Source organism: Triturus cristatus, chromosome 2_2 (genome assembly GCF_964204655.1).
Source record: "Triturus cristatus chromosome 2_2, aTriCri1.1, whole genome shotgun sequence".
NCBI lineage: Eukaryota > Metazoa > Chordata > Amphibia > Caudata > Salamandridae > Triturus > Triturus cristatus.
The window spans coordinates 801,775,142-801,794,970 of NC_140582.1; the positions used below are offsets into that span (position 1 = coordinate 801,775,142).

A 19,829-nucleotide genomic window follows, 5' to 3' on the forward strand; every position below is an offset into this window, starting at 1 on the left:
CCCCCCTACACGCAAGTACTGTTCTATGGGATTGAAGCACTCTGTTATGTTGGGGTGGCGGGTAGTTGGGGATCCGTCTGGCAGGGGAGCAGGGAGGGGGGTGGTTGTTTATTTTTCTTTTTTCAGGTATTTTGTTCTTCATTGTTGATCACTCACCTTGAATTTAATATGAGCATACACTCACACAAGACTATTTAGTCTCTGAGACGGACGAGGGGCATGTTAGACACACCACAGGAATAGACCATGATCTATGTTTACTCCTACACACATCGAACACACCATCATGACGGCCGCGCATTCACAACTGGATGATTGCCACGCCCCGGGCGCCCCCTTAGCAGTGATATTGTGGAATGTGAATGGCCTGGGGAATAAGATTAAGAGGGGGTTAGTGCTACAACACCTTAAGAGACAGGCTCCGTCAGTTGCTCTCCTACAGGAGACTCATCTAGTAGGTACGGCCATCAAGGCGCTCGATAGGTGGGGTTTTAAGATGGTGGCGCACTCGGGAGTTCACTTCTGGTTCCAGGGGGGTTGGGATCCTAATCCGTAAAAGTTGCCCCTTAGTGGTGACAGGAACGTGGGCAGACGACCAGGGACGTTTTGCAGCGGTCGCTGGGCAGTGGGAGGGTAAAAATTGTAATTTTGTTATGGTTTACATCCCCCCAGCGTTGCACTCACTTGCCTTTCTGGCCTTGGGGAGCTTTTTGTTGAGCCTTCCCCCTGGAGAACTGAGGATTGGGGGCGACTTCAACACCACATTGGACGGTGCGCTGGATAGACATCCCCCGAGAGGACAGGGTACAGTTTCATCGCCCCTACAAGACTTTGTAGATGCATTGGGACTATTTGATATTTGGCACATACGAAACCCCACAGAACGACAATACACGCATCACTCTGGTGTGCATAATAGTCTCTCGCGCATAGATTATTTCCTCACTTCACCTACATGTATTGATAAAATACACGAGATCAAACACCTTCCTAGGGGGATATCGGATCACTCGCCATTGTTCCTGACTTACTCCTCTGGCCTTTTGGGTAGGAGACGTATTTTTCCTATACATCCCGGGTACATGAAGGTCCCCGGTGTGCGGAAGGCCCTGCATAAAACTTCGGAAAATTACTTTCTCGAAAATATACAGTCGGTGCCTTCGCCCATTGTCCTCTGGAAAGCCTACAAAACGGTGCTGCGCGGACAAGCCATAGCGGTGATCACGGCTCACAAACGTGCCATGGCGCGCCAGGTGTCAGCCCTGGAAGAGGCGGTTGCTCAGGCAGAGGGTGTGCATGCCAGGGACCCCACCGATATAAACACCTACGCACTTCACCTTGCTAAACAAGCTTATAGGGACCATCTATGGGAGGCAGCCAGGGCACACATAGTGAAAACACAACACACGGTATACGAGGTAGGGGACAAAGCGGGCAAATTCCTCGCATGGCTAGACAAAAAAGAGCCAGCAAGCCGCTGGGTTGCACAGCTGAGTTTGCCCAGGTAGGGGTTGTGACGAACCCAGACGACATAGCTACGGCCTTTGCAAATCACTATGAAAAAGTGTACACCTCAGCTGCAACGACTACCATAGAGGAAAATTTAGCATTCCTAAAAGACATACAACTCCCGGGACTGACTCCAGATGACACGCTATCACTGGAGGCTGACCTCACAGTAGAGGAGGTCGCCTTGGCTGTTACAGGCCTCCAGTCCGGAAAAGCATTGGGGCCAAACGGGGTTCCAGTGGAATTGTTTAAGCGGGAGGCAGATACGTTGGTCCCACACCTACTGAATATGTATGAGGCCAGTCTGGAGGAGGGCATACTTCCTCGTGACCAGAGGGTCGCTACATTGGTCGCAATACTAAAACTGGGTAAACCCCCTGATGAGTGTGCCTCCTACCGGCCAATTCCGCTCCTAAATGTCGAAGCCAAGATATTGGCGAAGGTACTAGCGACCCGTATACAACCTCACTTAAGGACACTCGTACACCCAGACCAATCAGGCTTTATGCCTGGGCGGAACACAGCGATGAATCTCAGACGATTGCATGGTGTACTGGCGAGTGGGCCGTATATCCACGAGGACGCGGTCATTCTTTCGCTAGATGCAAGCATGGCTTTTGACCGAGTGGAGTGGCCGTTTCTATTTGTGGTGCTCGCGCGTTTTGGGTTCGGGCCCAAATTCTGTGCATGGGTGCGACTGCTCTATACGCGGCCTCTGGCACAGGTGGTGGTGAACGGGCGATTATCTGGGGACTTTATGCTGGGACGGGGAACTAGACAGGGTTGCCCTCTCTCCCCACTGCTCTTCACCCTGGTGTTGGAACCTCTGGCGGCATGGATCAGGAGGGATCCTACTATTAAAGGACTACAGTGGACTGAGGGATGGGACGACCGTATCTCGCTTTACGCGGACGATATACTGTTATACCTGACGCGTCCAGGGCAGTCTATAAGCTGCTTACTTGATATTTGTGAATCCCACGGCAGGGTATCCGGATACTCCATCAACTGGGCGAAGTCAGTACTCCATGTTTTACATGGGCCCCCGCCATGGTTGCCCGGGGGGGGGGGGGGTGACAATACCAGTGGCGGAGGATGGTTTCAAATATATCGGTATTAACATTACACCTCATCCTGAACAATTCATTGAACGCAACCTACTTCCGCCACTGAGGAGACTACGGAGTGATGTCAAGCATTGGCACTCCCTCCCACTGACGCTGCTGGGGAGAGCAGCTCTGTTTAAAATGATGGCTCTCCCTCGGTTTTTATATGCGCTGCAAAACACGCCCATACTGGTCCCTGACTCGTACTTTCAGTCAGTCGAGGCGGAGGTGGGCTCTCTCCTGTGGGAGGGTAAGCCGCATCGCATTGCCCTCCGTAAGCTTATGCGGAGCTGGTATGATGGTGGAATCGCCCTGCCTGACGTACGCTCATATTACTGGGCCTCCCAGCTTATTATAATTAACCAGTGGCTGCACGCGCCAAAAGAAAAACTGGCGCTACGTATGGACAGGCATTTGCTGGGTACAAAGGGAGTCCTTAGCGCCTTGTATGATAAACCCCGGAAAGCTACACTCACAGGTCCGACAGCACACACGGTCAAGATATGGTACACGGCGCAGCGAGCGCTGGGTTGGGAGGGGGTGATCACTCAACAGACACCGCTGTGGGTCTCCCCCAAGATAGGAAGGTTACACATGAGTAAAGGGTTTGCGGAGTGGGACCTCATCGGCATCTCCAGGGTCGGGGACCTTTGGCGGCGGGGAGGGGTGCTCCCGTTCGAGCAATTGCAAACGGAGTACCAGTTGGAACGGACAGAGCAGTTTAGATTTTTGCAAATACAGCACGCACTGAGGAAGGCTATACCCAAGGGAGCGGTCCTGCCCGAGTCCTCCCCACTAGAGGATCGTCTACTTACGGACCACCTAGCCCACAAAGCTATATCGCTGACATATCGCAAGCTGATTAACCACCATAAAGATGCCACAGAGCTCCTAAAAAGGAAATGGGAGGCTGAGGTGGGGGAAATGGACGAACATGAATGGCAGGAGGCGCTGGCGTCCCCGCGGGAAGTGGCAGCCCCTTCAAGAATAAAACTAGTGCAACTCAAAATACTACACAGAACATACTATACAAGGACCACACTTCACAAAATAGGGAGGGCGGATACTCCACTCTGCTTGCGGGGTTGTGGCCTTCAGGGTTCTTTCTACCACACTATATGGGACTGCCCAGGCATTGCTGTATATTGGAGGGAGTTCATGGCAACAATCTGCAGGGTCACAGGTCACGATGTCCCCCCTGAACCACGGAAATGTCTGCTTAATGTATGGAACGCTACAGATCTTAACCACGCCACACAAACCTGGGCATCTATAGGACTAGCGTTGGCGAAAAGGAATATTGCACAACACTGGGGGGTGCAGTCCATCCCCTCCCACTTGCAGTGGTGTCGAGACCTGGATGGTGCCATGGTCGCGGAAAGGACGGTGTGTATCAACAGGTGTGGCCCCCGAAAATGGCAGCGGATTTGGGGGAAGTGGAACACGTTTAGGGGCAATATCTGTGAACCCCCTCCAGTAGACTCAGATCCGGACTTGAGTGACTAGTACACTGGCGGCATAACGCCATAGGGGACACTGACCTCCGGGTGTGGCGAGGGCCCAAAGAAGAACACTGTGGTGGGTGGGTATGATAGATCTAACGGGGTAACAATACGATCAAGGGTGCTGTCTCATACATTCCACTGTTACAATTGTGTCTGTGAGAATATTGTTGGTGTTGACATAAGGTGTACAACTAACTAATAAAAATTGTTTTAAAAAAAATAAAACAATCAGTTGCAAAGGCAAGTGGACGAAGAGATATTTCGGAGCCTGACAAAATGCGCTACTCTTCCAATGTTTCAAATCATTTGACGAATCATGCAGAAAGACATCCAAATTTTACTGACAAATGCCCAGCATATGCCAGACGGACAATGGTAACCTCATCCTGTGCCAAATGTGCAATACCAGGCAAAATGTATTCTGGGTAGATGTTGAAATCATTGCGTGGGACCTCCGTCACCAGGGCTAGAACTTTTGTAAGCGTCCTCACTGCTTCTGCCCTCACCGGGGGCTCGGTGTCATTACTAAAATGTAACAGATAGGGTGTGATGCGATCTAATAAAACATCAACACTCAACCGTGGTGCCAAATGGAGAACAAGTTCCAGTGCAGCGAGCTTGGAATCACAGCCCTTAAGTGTCTGCAAGCACGATGAATGAGCAGCCCATTTTCCTTAGTCTCGCCCTCAGATTTCTCAGACTGATCACCACCACAGAGGTTGTGGATGATGTTGTCCAAGTCCTTACGAATGACGAGGATTCGTTCATCTGCAATCAGTAAGGTTTCCTTGGCAAACTGAGCCATATATGGCTGCAGGAAGGTGTAGAAGATCTGTGGGAAGGCATTTCCCCTCTGCTGTTTCAGGTAATCTTCAACATCCATTCGCTTCTCTGGCTCACGCTGGATCATTTGTGTAACCAGATTTCTGATGCTATGGTCTTCAATTTTGTTTAGCACCTGTTCAGAAGAAAAATCCCCTTCTCTGTATGCCAAGAGCTGGGACAGGTCAAATAAAGGGACTCCTTCTGTAAACAGCTCTGCTGTGACACAACCTGCAGAGATGTCCATTGCACGTTTCAAATCTCCCCTACTTCGTTGACTGTTGTTCACCAAGTCAACCAGGGGTTGACGCATCTTTCAGAGACTCAAGGTCAGTGGCAAACATACTACCCTCTACAAAATGCTCAGGGGCAATATAGCAGGTCCATGGTCGGGATGTGTCAAAGAAATAATTAAAGTCTGCTGGATTATCTTCAGAGAGATAGGTTGGTTTAAAACTGGTAAAATCAGTTAAAAGAACCCAGTTCCAACTTGTCATCATCACATTTTCAGTCTTGATATCTCCATGACGAACACCGGATTTGCGGGCTTGATCCACAGCTGTCAATATTTGGAATGCCAGCCACCTCTTTTCAATGTTGTTAAGGAAGGGTCGGGTGCTGATTCGGTCACAAAGATTGTCTCTCACATAGTGCCAAAACAGCATCGCAGCTTTTTCAGACAAGGCGCTCTTCTGGAATGGAAGGCAGTTCTGGGCCGAGCACAGTCTTATTTTTATCTCTTCAACCTCTTGCTTGTATCTGGATGGTGGTAAAGATGGGTCCTGGATTGCAAACACTTTCACAAGACCTTCTCTATGCTTGGCGCGTGCTACTTTGAAAAAGCAAGTACTCCCAAGACTTTTGTCATACTCAAAGTCATGTATATCAGAGGAGTAGTTGTCAACAGAGAGGATGTGAGAAGGTGCAATCCCAGCCAACTGGTTCCCCATGGTGGCAGCAAGCCTGTATTAAGTAGTAAATATGAAATACCTACATAGGGCCGCCCGTGAATTCAGCTTAATGTCTAATGAATAAGATACTCACCTTCAGTAATGATGCATCTGTAAGAGACATATGTTAGTTATAGATTCCTCACCTTAGAATTACCCCCAAGCGTCATACTCGATCCGGAGATTTTTCTTTAGCAGTACCCCTGCACGTCGGTCGACTCCGCATCTGTCCTTGGCGTTATGGTTGACAGAATAACACCACTGTGTCTACTTAGACGCCACCCCCCCTGCGCGCTGTCAGTTCTTTCTTGTTCCGCGCCAGCGTTGCGTAGATCCGGAGAGAGCTACCCCTGCAATCAGTATTAAACTACATTTTTTCTCAACTTTTGTCAAGTTCTTTTTTGAGTCTTTAAACTCCTGGTGTACGAGGGATGTTCCATCGAGGGACCGGGTTAAGCAGTGAGAGGCCTGTAAACACCTGATGTTGGTTACGGACCCCCACCTCATGTGCCTCCGGTGCCTGGAGCGCGACCACGACCTGATGTCGTGCTCCGACTGCCGGGCCATGAATCTGAAGTCTTTGCGGGAACGGTCCCGAAAGCTGTTGGAGGCCCGGTAGTCGGCTCCGCGTCGCTCGAGGTCCCAGTCGAGAGTCAACACCAAAGCTAGGTCCCATTGAGACACGTCAAATAGGCCTGGTGGAAAAATTTGTCAAACCCTTAACAAAAAATTCAGGTGACCGTGGGTTGGTCTGGGAGACATAAAAAGGTAGGCAAGGTCACAAAATACCCCTTGACCATGCCAACCACACAACCTTGCTGGGCGATGGGCAACACAAACGGAAGAATGTTAGCCAAGGTCAATTTTAAGGAATTCATGCGTCTGCTTGTGCACCCAGCTATTAACTTATGCCTGACTTAGAAGAGGGATGACAAACTGATAGGATCACGTAGATCACCACGGGCGAAAGCTAAAAGGAACTCAGATGGCTCCATTTAATCTCCATGCATGAATCCTTGGAGACTGGAGTTCAGGACCTAGCCCCCTAATTAGGAGAGAAGGTTCACTCTGAAAGAAGTACACAGGGAAAGGTGCAGGAGGTTTGTGTACCACACCCTTCTTCGCTAGTAAGGGCAGATAACAGTTTGGGCCCGGTCCTGGCAAACCTTACTCGTATCCAAGGAATTAATGGTATGGGGAAACCTGAAGTGAAGGAGAAAACTTCCACGTCAACTGATGTGCTTCCCACACATCTCCCTGCAACAGATGCTGGAGGGCTACAGGACTTGGAGTTGTGCTCCGACCCCAAGCATTGAAGACAAATCTGATACAACAGTGCCTGCAAGTTTTGAACCCTGTGGTTTAAGAGGTAACATTTTGCATAAACATTGAAATTGTTTGAGTAAGTAGTTTTGTGATGAGACGAGGGTTAGCTCTGGATCTGCGTCTGATGGAGCATAAATAAAGCAAGAGTGGTTGATGTGCTTTGGTGGTGCTTATGTGCATCTCTGCGTGTCACTTTCGGAGAGGAACTTCGTCGGTCGGTACACACACAATGCCACTTACTGGCGTACAAGGGTACTTCTGGAAATTTGCCAGATCCAGTCGCGCACCTGGGGAACATTCAAAAGGTGAGAACTGTGCAGTTAGAAGTATCCAGAACTGACGTATGAGGAAATTCTGCTGCTATTAACAGACTGACTTTGTATGAACAAAAATCCCTTGCCAAAGGCTTTGGGTCTTCAAATGGAGTGAAAATCCTTTTTTTAACAGATTTTCTTTAGACTTGTTTTTATCAAGAGTTGTACAACTTGAATAATCAACTATACCATTACATGTCAATGAATGCTTTTTAATTTAGCATAGCTGATTGCACTCAGAATTTCCACATTCCAAATAATAGAGTACATTGTATTGTGGTGCTCATTCCACACCAGGTCCACAGTACAACTTAAGCCCACACATTATAAGTAGGATTCAGTACATAAACATAAACCGTTTAATTAAAAATAGCAGATTAAACTTTGCATGCACCCAGCCGCTGACCATTGTGTTGTCCATTATCAGTATTATTCCTACTCTCATTCAATATAGATTATAACTAATTATAGGTGTGCCCTCACATCATTGACCCCCATCACTGAAGGAAAGTCATAACACTACCTTTGCTTCTTACTCAATAATGGGTTCTACAGGGTCGTAGTCTTCACCACGTCCACAGAATGCTGTCAGCAATCCAGTCAATCTATCGATCACTGGGCACCTACGCATTCCTTCCTGCTCCTCAACCTTCATAGCCGCCCTCTCTGCTATCGCCCATTTCTCCACCTCAGCCTTCCAATGCTATGTGGATGGTCCTCTGCCAAATGCAGGGCATTGCAATGGCACGCTTTGCTATTACTACTGCAATGTCTATGAACTTAGAGTCACTTGTCAGTGTCTTTGGCGAGGGTACACACCTATTATGCATGTCCATACAACATAGAAGTGAGTTCTACGAGTTTTATGCTCAAGATCGGTTGTCACCTTCCACCAATATTCTTCTATAGTCAGTCAGGTCCAGACTATGTGTGTTAAGTCTGCATCAATCAGTAATCACCGAGAACAAGCCTTATCACCTGTCCCTGCAATTACATAAAGCCTATGTGGCGTCAGGAATGTGTTGTGAACATAAGCAAGCTGAATGTAGCAGAATCAAGAGTTTCTAGGGACCTGGGGTCTCGCACAATTGTATCCCATTCCGTAACCTCTATTTCCCTGTCATGGACACCTTTCCATTGAGTTCTGGTCATTGCGTCCATTGTCAGAGTGCAGTTTTGTATATCCAGGAATCAGGAGATTCATGTATGAGATAAGCAGGGTTCGATCCCACTGGTCGCAAGTGCATGCGGAATGTGAGTGAATTTCTATTAAGGTTGATTGGGTGCAAGAGGAATGAGAACATATATACAATTTATTATGATACAATGCAATATAAATTCAAACAATCAGCCGAAAATAGAACATGAAAAAATCACTTTTTATTTGCAAAATAAACTGAAAACAAATTAACGTTATGTTTACATGCTAACAGAACAGATTTTAAGAGTCACTTTAATACCAGAAAAAAATGAAATTTATCATCCATCCCTGCAACATCGGACAGAAATTTTATTTTTTCCATAACTGTCCAGTAGTATATGCAGTAAGTTAAAATCTCGCTGGCTAATCCCCAGCCGCACCATCATTGTTATCGTGTTCAGTAAGAGGCTCGCCACCTGCTTCTTTGCCTTCTTTGCTTCTTTTAGACTTTTTGTGTTTATGCCGCCTGTGGCCGTCCCCTTCTTCACTGTCATGTCGACGCCTGCTGGTACTTTGGAACAAAAAAATATAATGTAGTGTAAGCAACTGGAAGAAAACATAATTATTGATAGACTTATCATGTACAGTAGTCTGCTGCCTCCCATTATTACCCTGAAGGTGTATACATAACACCAAAGGATGGAGGCTCCCTAATGGTGACTCAGTTGAACAAGTTACTCACCTTCGGTAATGCTTTATCTGGTAGAGATTCCGAAAGAGTCTGACTAGATCAGAATTTTTTCCGTGAGTAGTACCCCTGCGTGCCAGTAGGTGGCATAGTTCGGCTCCTTGTGGCGTCAACAGCGTCATCTGTGCCAGAAATGACATGTGCGGTGCCTTTATAGGCGCTACCGTAGCTCGTGGAACGTCAGTCTCTTTTCCACCAAAGGAACGCGGAGCCACAAAGAACCCCGACCACTGGTGTGGAAGAACTAGAGCCCTGAAAGGTTAACAGCCTGGTCCCTAGAAATCGGTTTGCAGAGAGGGGAGGATGGGTGGGTCAGTAAGGAATTTGCAGTTAGATAGAGTCTCAGGACACTCTGAGTAACTGCGCGCTCTACAAATGTTCTTTAATTCAGGGACTGAGTTTGTCCGCCCAGGAATTCAGTGAGCCCGCTAGGTGTTGGACCACCAGTGAAATACCCTGCTGTTCCAGCCATGTTCAGAGAAACAGGGCATCTTGACAAAGGGCCCACCCGTTTCTGTTGCAGAACTACATGGCGGTGTTGTTGCCCGTGAACACTTGCACTAGAGTTCCCTTGATGAAAGGTAGAAAGACTTTCAATGCGAATTGGATCGTTCGGAGCTCCAACAGGTTGTTATGGAATCCGAATTCCACCAGAGACCAATGTCCTCTGATCTCCGCCTCTCCCAGATGACCGCCCCATCCCAGGAGTGACGCATCAATCACAACTGTCAAATCTGGTAGGGGAAAGGAGAATGGTTTGCTGCTCACCTAATCATGGTTTGTAAGCCACCACTGCAGGTCGTCTGTAGTTCTCTCTAATATCTGGACCATGTGAGAGAGATCCCCCTGGTGCTGCTACCACTGGATCTTCAGGTCCCACTGCAGAGCCTGCATATACCAGACGGCATGTGTCACAAGCAGGATGCAGGAGGCCACGAAACCCAGCAGCCTCAGAGTTAGTGTCATCTAAATCCAGGACAGAGACTGAAACCTTGGTATCATAGCCTGAATATCTTAGACTCACCAGTCTGTACCCGAAACTGCACCGTGTCCAGAACAGCTCTGATGAAAGGGAGGGTCTGAGAGGGAATCAGGTGAGACTTTGTCATGCTGCTAGTAAATTCCAGGGAAGCAGGAGGCCTGCCGTAGTCTGAGGTAGGAGACGACAGCCTGGGGTGAGCCCGCCTTCAACAGCCAGTCGTCGATATAGGGAAAGACTGGCACCCCTGATCCCCGCAGATGAGCTGCAACCACCACCATCACCTTAGTGAACACCTGAGGGGTGCTACTGAGGCCAAAGGGAAGCACAACAAACTGGAAGTGCTTGTGGCCCACTGTGAACCGCAGGTAAAACCTGGACGGGGATTTGAAAGTATCCATCCTGCAAGTCCAACGTAACCATCCAATCTCCTGGGTAGTCAGAACCTGAGCAAGAGTGTGAATCTTGAACCTCTCCTTCTTGAGGAAGAAACAGAGAGCACAGGTTGAGGATAGGACGAAGATGAACAAAAGTTACTTACCTGTAAACTGTGGTTCTCCAGTATTGGTGTCTTTCATAGATTCACATGCTTGAATATTCCCCGTCGTCGAAGTGGGAGTCCCACGGTACATAATAAAGCAATGTAGTAATAACATAAGCCTATTAGGCATAAAAGAAAGAAAAAACCATAGAGTTTTCATAGATAGACAACTTGTCACTTCTATAACATATCCCTGTCGTTATTTTCTAGGCCAAATCCAGCCAATCAGGCGTCCGCACCCTCTAGAACCCTCTCACCAGAGACTCAGGCTCTCAGATTTTCGTAGCACAAGAGTGACATAAAGTCAAATAAACAATAGAGCCTCTGAGGGGAGGCGGGTGGGTCGCATGTGAATCTATGAAAGACACCAATACTGGAGAACCACAGTTTACAGCTAAGTAACTTTTGTTCTTCTCCAGTATTGGGGTGTCTTTCATAGATTCACATGCTTGAATAAGAGTAGTGAGCAGTGATAGCAGAATAATACAAGGTACATAAGAATCAAAACAATAGCATATACAGTGCAGAAGACTATATGCATATAAAAGCCATATATATATATATATATATATATATATATATATATATATATATTCACTGAAAAAAACATAGGTTTCACACACGTTATAGTTAGGAATTATCATTTACAAAACCTTGCAAATTCACTTAAAAAACCATAGGTTTCACACATGTTATAGTTAGCTGTACATTTCACTCGTAAAAAACCAATGAAATTCCACGTTATAGTTAGATCAGGTAACTATAACTTGCGCGCCCACAATAAACTGCTCATGACGTCACATATTACATCACTCATGACATGGTCAGTGACATCACTCATGACATCAATGATGACATCTGAAATTACACATTGTGGATTGCGGTCGCGCAAGTTATAGTTACCTGATCTAACTATAACGTGGAATTTCATTGGTTTTTTACGAGTGAAATGTACAGCTAACTATAACATGTGTGAAACCTATGGTTTTTTAAGTGAATTTGCAAGGTTTTGTAAATGATAATTCCTAACTATAACGTGTGTGAAACCTATGGTTTTTTCAGTGAATTTGTACGTTTTTTTTAAATGCCAAGTTATGTACTTATTTTTTATTCTGGTTTTTCACTGTGCGCACACCCTGCGCACACGGTGCGCTTCGCGCACCGAGCGCCCACGTTGCGCAGTCCATGCCGTGCGCGCCTCCCTTTTTTTTTTACACAGTAACATTTGGGGTTTTTTCCCTTGTGGGTCCTTTAATTTATTTAATAAATGTGATTGTTACTTCTTTATTTTTTTTTTTTATTTTTTTTGCCGTGCGCGTACGGTAAGCTTACCGTACGCGCACTCCGCGATTTTTTTTTAAAATTATTAAATGTATTTTTCGTACTTTTGGGTCCTTCTTGGACCCCCTGACAAACACTAGGGGGTCTGCAACTCTCTTCGTTGCCCCCTTTTCACGTTCCCCACCTTTGTTTCTCAGTGCGAGAGACAGAAAATGGCGGCCTACACTTCCTGATTTCGACCGATTCGAATGTTTACAGTCATGTAACCACCAATCAGAATTGAGCTCGCGCACGGCACCGTACGCGTACGGTAAGCGCACGGTAAGCGCACGGAGCGCGCTTACAGATATATATATTGATTTAAATGCTATTTTCTCAGGACCTACTGAACAGATTTACTGCAGACCTACAAAAGGCACATCCTTGACCTGAGGACTACCTCTCTGCCAAATTTCAAGTAATTCTGTTCAGCCGTTCGGGCTGTAGCTTGGACTAAAGGTCCTATGGGAAAATGCATGGGGAAAACGCGTTTTGGGACCCCCCTTTTTTCTCAGCCCCCGCTTGACGAATCCCCCCGAGACTTTCAGGGTAGGAGCAGAACGTAGCGCCCCATTAGTTTTGAAACTTTCGCGAGGATTCGTCGACCGGCGCCAAAGTTATTCCAAATAGAATGTTGCGGATTTCCTATGGAAACACGGTCCTAACTATAACTATCTACTGGCGACCGCCAGTAGATAATATATATATATATATATATACACATTTTATACATAAATAAATAAAAGTACCTTGTATGCAGGAGGAGGGAAGCATCAGAGGCTCACCTTATTTAAAAAGATTACGAAGGACTGCTTGTCCCACGGCTGTGTCCGTGTTGTCTGCAGCATCCAGACAGTAGTGTCTCGTAAAGGTGTGTCTGCTGGACCATGTCGCCGATCTACAGATGGATTGAAGAGGGACTCCAGCAAAAAGTGCAGTAGAAGAAGAAACCTTCCTTGTGGAGTGCGCTTTCACGGCAGCAGCGAGAGGTTTTCCTGCTGTTGATGGCAAAAGGTAATAGCAGAGGATATCCAACGTGCTATAGATTGTTTGGTGACAGGATGACCTTGTCGCATGCGTCCGTAGGCGACAAAGAGTTGGTCATTTTTACGAATGGCAGCAGTTCTCTGAAGATAAAATTTGAGACATCTCTTGACATCCAAAGAATGAAGTGACTTTTCTGCAAAAGTTTGAGGATTAGGAAAAAATGTTTTTAAAACAACCGGCTGATTGAGGTGGAAATCAGATGGCACTTGAGGGATATAGGCCGGATTGGTGCGAAGCAGGACAGAGTCATTAGTAAATTGAAGAAAAGGTGGGTTAATGGTAAATGCTTGCAAGTCACTGACCCGGCGTGAGGATGTAAGAGCTAGGAGAAGAGAAGTCTTCCACGTGACATGTTTGAGGCTGACCTTATGGATTGGCTCGAATGGCGATTTCATGAGCTGCGCCAATACAATGTTTAAATGCCAAGGAGGAGGAGGCCGACGTATCGGAGGAAACATCCGAAAAAGTCCTTTGAAGAATTGTTGCATTACTCTTGACGAGTAAAGGGAGCTAGAGCCATCTTGACGGAACCGTGAGATTGCCGCTAAAAAGACCTTAAGGGTAGCATATGAAAGACCCGATTTTGCTAGGTGCAAAAAGAAAGGTAAAAGTTGCTCTGGCTTGGAATGTATAGGATGAATTTTGGCATCACTGCACCATGAACAAAATCGTTTCCATTTGAGTTTATAAGTTTTTACAGTAGAAGGAGCTCTAGCCTTTGCTAAGACTTCTCTGCACTCCAAAGGGATGTCCAAATTCACAAATTCAAAGTACTCAGGTTCCAAGCCGCTAAGTGTAGGGACGCAGGATCGGGATGACAAATTTGACCGTGTTCCATGGTCAAAAGATTCGGAAGAGGACGAAGCATGATTGGTTCGCACTGAGACAGTAGCAGCAGTTCCGTGAACCATATTTGTCGAGGCCATCGGGGGGCTATTAGGATGAGCCGACAGGGTTCTTTCCTCATTTTCCGTAGAACCTTGGGGACTAGAGGTATCGGCGGAAAGGCGTAAGCATAAATTGTGGACCAGTTAATCAAAAAGGCATTCCCGCATTACTTTGGTTGGGGAAGCCAACTTGCGTAGAACTGGCATTTCTGGATCAGATAGGTTGCAAAAAGATCCAGATTTGGGGGACCCCATAGCTGGAATATTTGATCCAGAATGGGTTGGTGCAATTCCCATTTGTGATTGGTCGTGGAGGATCTGCTTAGGGAATCCGCCAGAATGTTGGACGCTCACGGAACATGTACTGCTGTGAGGGCAATGTGATGTTGAATCGCCCAATACCAAATCTTTTGAGCCTGAAGGGACAACAGAACGGACCTTGTGCCTCCTTGCTTGTTGATATAGTGCATGCACGTTGTGTTGTCCGTCCGGATCAATACCGTGCTTCCGTGAATGATGGTTCTGAAAGCTTTTAAAGCCAGAAAGATGAGCAGTAATTCTAACAGGTTGATGTGTCTCGTCTTTTGATGAATAGACCACTTGCCCTTCACAGTTAGGCCCTGCAAGTGGGCGCCCCAACCCTCGAGAGATGCGTCGGTGGTGAGGGTAAATTGTGGAGTGTCTGCTAGAAAAGGACGCCCCGCGGAGACATGATCTTCGTGAGTCCACCACAAAAGAGCTCTTTTTAAGCGATGGGTGACTCTGACTAAGTCGTTGAAAGTGCCCGAGACCTGAGCCCATTGCTTGTCCAGTTCTTCTTGGACAGGTCTCATCTTCAGGCGGCAGAGAGGGACTAGAGGAATGCAGGACGACAACATCCCTAGGAAAGATTTCAACTGTCGGACAGAAACAAACTCTTTTAGATGGATAGAGGCCGCTAGATCGCGAAGACGTTGTCGTCGTTCGTGCGACACAAAAGCTTTTCCTAGAGTGGTATCCAGAATGGCTCCCAAGATCAATCTGTTTTGAGCTGGGTGCAACTGAGATTTTTCCAAGTTCAGTGTGAGGCCCAGAAATTGGAAAAGAGATCTGCAAAACAGAGTTTGTTTGGACGCTAGTTCGAAAGACTTCGCCTTTAGAAGGCAGTCGTCTAAGTAGGGAAAGATTTGAACTCCCTGAAGGCGAAGGTAAGCTGCCACCGGTGCAAGGACTTTTGTGAACACTCGGGGAGCAGAACGAAGGCCGAATGGCAGGACCTTGAATTGAAAATCTCATCCGGCCACCCTGAATCTGAGGAATTTTCTGTGTCTTGGCAATATGGGAAGATGAAAATAAGCGTCTTGTAGATATAGTGTTGTCATGAATTCTCCTTGAGAGAGAAAAGGAAGGACTTCTTGTAGGGACAACATACGGAAAGTTTGTGTCTTTATGTATTTGTTCAGGGCTCGCAAATCCAAAATGGGACGCCATTCTCCCGACTTCTTCTATATAAGGAAGAACCTTGAGTAGAACCCCCTGCCCTTCTGTAGTTTTGGCACCACTTCGATCGCGCCCTTTCTCAATAAAATGTTTAGCTGCTTCAGTAGCTCTTTCAAATGTGCAGGAGGAGGACCGCTTGGTGGAGTATTTGGAGGAATCTTTATAAATTCCAAAGCGTGTCCCCTGCGCACAATATCGAGAACCCATTGATCTGTGGTTATTTGCGACCATTTGGAGAAGAAGCGGGAGATTCGACCTTCAAGTTTTGGAGGAGTCCGTGACTGAGGGTAGTGAGAGTCATTGTTTCTTTGAGGAATCCTTTCCTCTGTAAGAAGATTTGCCTCTGTATTGTCTGTAGTTGGAAGAATTTTGCTGCCAATAAGATTGCTGATTTTGTGAGGAATAGCGGTTTTGTCCTTGCCTGTATTGGTTGGAATTACCACGAAAGGAAGAAGAGGAACCACGACCTCTTGCGCCTCGAAAAAGCTGTTTTTTGATTTGTAAAGATCCTAGAGCACGAGCTGTGTCAGTGTCCTTCTTAATTGCTTGAAGGGCATCATCTATATGCTGGCCAAAAAGGGACTCGCCGTCGTAAGGCATGTCCAGGATCTTTGTTTGCACTTCTTGACGAAAAGACGTGGCCAGTAACCAGCCCTGACGCCTGAGGACTGCAGCACCAGCCAAAAGACGGAAGCCAGAAGAGGACACATCAATGGCGCAGTCTATAATCTCCGAATAAATTCTTTCTCCCTCTTGGAGAATTTTCAAAGCCTCTGGCCTGGATGATTCAGGAATGAGATTAATCAGAGATGAAATGTCCGACCACATTTGGCGATCGTAGCGGCCCAAGATCGCCAAAGAATTGGCCGCTCGAACCGTAGCTGCCGCCATAGTGGAAATTGTTTTCCCTATACCATCCAGCCGTCGACCTTCGCGATCTGGAGGTGCCGACAAAGGAGATGAAGGGTTCCTAGATCGGCGTTGGGCTGCCTGAGTAATAATAGAATCAGGCTTTGTTTGTGAAGTCAAACAGGCAGGAGAATTTGGAGGAGCCTTGTATTTTTTGTCTATCCTAGGAAGGATGGCTGGAATCGAATTAGGAGTCTGCATCAATTTAAGGCCCTCTTGCCATATAAAATCAATGATTGGAATGCAGCGGACCTGCTTTTGAGGTTGGTCCTTAAAGTCATAAGAAACAATCCTCCTCTCTGGTTGTCATAGGGAGGTGAAATCCTTTCGCTGCTCTTTCCATGAGCAAATGAAAACCACCAATGTCAACTGGGGGAGAATCCAAAGGGGATGGATCAGCGGGAGAAGGTGTTTGAATCTGATAGTTGTCCCAGTCAGAAAGGAGGGAAGCATCATCCAGCTCACCTTCCTCCTTGTCAGCGTCATCATCTTATTCCTCGACAATATCTTCCAGTGTGATTGGAGGAACCCCAAGACATTGTTCTCTGGTCACTGATGTAGGTGTGACTACTGTTTCCCTATGTAAAACAGGTTGTTGAGGTGTCTGCGGCGTTGGAGTGGTATGGCCAGACCGCGGAAAACGGCGATTATAATCATCCAGCATGTACTGTAAATTGGAAATCAGACTTAAAGGCCAGTGTGCCATATGAGGTTCCTGAACTGGATGTGTGTCATAAGATGAGAAATCATCTTGTTGCAAGTCTTCCTCATCATCATCCGAGTCCTGACATTTAATTCGAAGTTCTGAAGGACTGCGAGCAGCCCGAAATCTATCATCCTCGTAGTCTTTATTGTCAGATGAAAACAGCACTTCAGGAGGCTGTACAGGTGTTTTAAGTGGCATCAGGGTATCCAGAGACGAATGCCGTCGTTGAAGCAGAGAGTTGGAAGTCTCTAATGGTAGCAAATCCAGAGTTGGAGTCGTCGCCGTTGTTGCTGGCACTGAAATTCGACGTTGAACTGCTGTCGACGACGAAGCCACCGTCGACGACGAAGCCACCGTCGACGACGAGGTCATCGCCGACGACAGAGCTACCGTCGACGACAGAGCTACCGTCGACGACAGAGCTACCGTCGACGACAGAGCTACCGTCGACGACGAACCACTCCTCGACGACGAAGCACGCGTCGACGACGTTTGCTTCTTCTTCTGTTTGATAGTCGTCGACGACGAAGTTAAGGGTAGCGTCGATGAAATGGGTCTCACCTTAACTGACACCAGCGTCGACGGTGAAGACGCCGACGACATGATCATGGTTGGCTTCATAGACATAGATGCCGAGGTCGTCGAAGTAGATGCGACGACGGCAGCTCTCGTCGACGGAGGAAGCGTTGATGAGCTCGTCGACGAGAGAGGCAGTTTCTGAGGTAAAAACTGCGCAGATGGAATCTTAGACGCCTGAGAATCCGATCTCAGGGGCGTCAATGAAACAGAGACTCCTGGGGGGGGGGGAAATCACCCCTCTTGAAGTAGAAGGTTGTGTAGAAATCTTTTCTCCATGATGTTTCTTCATCACCTTAGGTCTAGGAGAAACCTTTTGAGAGTCACAGGACCTTTTCAAAGAGGGAGCAGTTTGAATGGAAGATACACTCTCCACATCAGAAACAGGATTTTCTGAAGTTTTTAACTTCTGTAGCCACAGAAGGAGACGCCCTTCTCTATCCTTCAAAGTTTTTTGTGAGAAGGTTCTGCAAATTTTACAGTCTTTTACCTGATGTTCAGGGTATAAACAATAAATGCATTTTTTGTGAGGATCTTCAGAATGAAGTCTCAGTTTACCACAGCTCCCACAAGGTCTGAAGAGGGACTTCTTGGTTGTAGACATCATAAACTCAATCTTCTGTGAAGTATGAGAAGAAAAAACTGAGCAAGCTCAGGGAGACTCCCTTCACACGACGTGCGGTAGAAAATCTGAGAGCCTGAGTCTCTGGGGAGAGGGTTCTAGAGGGTGCGGACGCCTGATTGGCTGGATTTGGCCTAGAACATAACGACAGTGATATGTTATAGAAGTGACAAGTTGTCTATCTATGAAAACTCTATGGTTTTTTCTTTCTTTTATGCCTAATAGGCGTATGTTATTACTACATTGCTTTATTATGTACCGTGGGACTCCCACTTCGACGACGGGGAATATTCAAGCATGTGAATCTATGAAAGACACCCCAATACTGGAGAACTCCAACCTCCCTAAGTAGTCCTTTGTCAGCCTGTCGTAAGTAGGTGGCATGAAGGGAGGGAGAAGCCCCTTCAAACGATCTGCAAAACCCCCCTGTCTGATGTTATGGACCGCGGGTGGGGCAGGTGATGGCGAATCCTGCTGCCCCCTGGGTGTCCATGATGGTAAAAGGGCAGATTAGGAAGGTTTGAGGACTGCGGCTGCTGGGGTGGACTGCCAGACCTACGAGGCCAGGTAGATACCGCTTCCTTGGCCACACAGAGGCTGTGAAGCTTGCGCACTGCAGTGGCTGGGCAATACAGACATGTCTGGAAGCCCCTTCTGTGGTCTCAAAAGAGGTGAAAGACAGATAGGGGGCAGCAAGGACCTGGCCGTAGCCCTGCTGTCCTTAAAGCGCGCCAGCACTGAATTTGTCTAGTCTCCGAAGAGACGGGAGCCCTAAAAGGGCACGTGTATGAGAGATTCTTTCAAGTCGTAAAGCTACCATCGATTAAACGACTCTGCCCAGTAAGTTGGTCATGTCAAGTCCACATCTAATCATGAACTTCGCTGCATCCCTCCAGTCTTCAGCAGAATGGGAGAGTACAGCCTGGGCATCCTCCAGGACCTTCATCAGCACCAGGGCATCAGTGTCCCACAGAGCATGGGAATAGTAGCCCAAAATGCACGCAGAGTTCACAGACTGCAGTGCCAGACTGGTGGAAAAAAACATCTTCTTGCCAAAGTTGTCCAGCCTCTTGGATTACCGATCCGGTGATGCAGTTGGAAATACGCCAGGAGTTATGGGGGTGGTGAAGCTTTAGACCACCAAGCTCTCCAGTGTGGGGTGCTGTTTGAGGAAGTTTGGGACACCAGGTGTGGGGTGGCAGCGGCAGGCAAACGTCCTTTTCACAGGAGCCACTGGGCTTGGACCAAGTCTCATGCAGGATGTCAGTAAGAGCCTCATTAAAAGGAGAAGCGGTTCTTATGTGGACACTCTTGGCTGGAGCACTTCTGTCAAGACATTTGT

General features: G+C 47.2%; 1 protein-coding gene and 1 pseudogene across 1 annotated transcript in view; both read right to left on the minus strand.

Moving 5' to 3' along the window:
• Nucleotides 1-4,434: 4,434 nt before the first annotated feature.
• LOC146862796 (phosphoinositide 3-kinase regulatory subunit 4 pseudogene) lies at nucleotides 4,435-5,892 on the minus strand (annotated as a pseudogene).
• A 2,998-nt stretch (nucleotides 5,893-8,890) lies between these two features.
• Nucleotides 8,891-19,829, minus strand: part of FIP1L1 (factor interacting with PAPOLA and CPSF1) — a 520,306-nt gene continuing 509,367 nt past the window's right edge. The window contains exon 17 of the mRNA XM_085642102.1: nucleotides 8,891-9,244. Coding sequence (XP_085498228.1) covers nucleotides 9,097-9,244 — 148 coding nt within the window. The 3' untranslated portion in view covers nucleotides 8,891-9,096. The remainder of the gene's footprint in view (nucleotides 9,245-19,829) is intronic.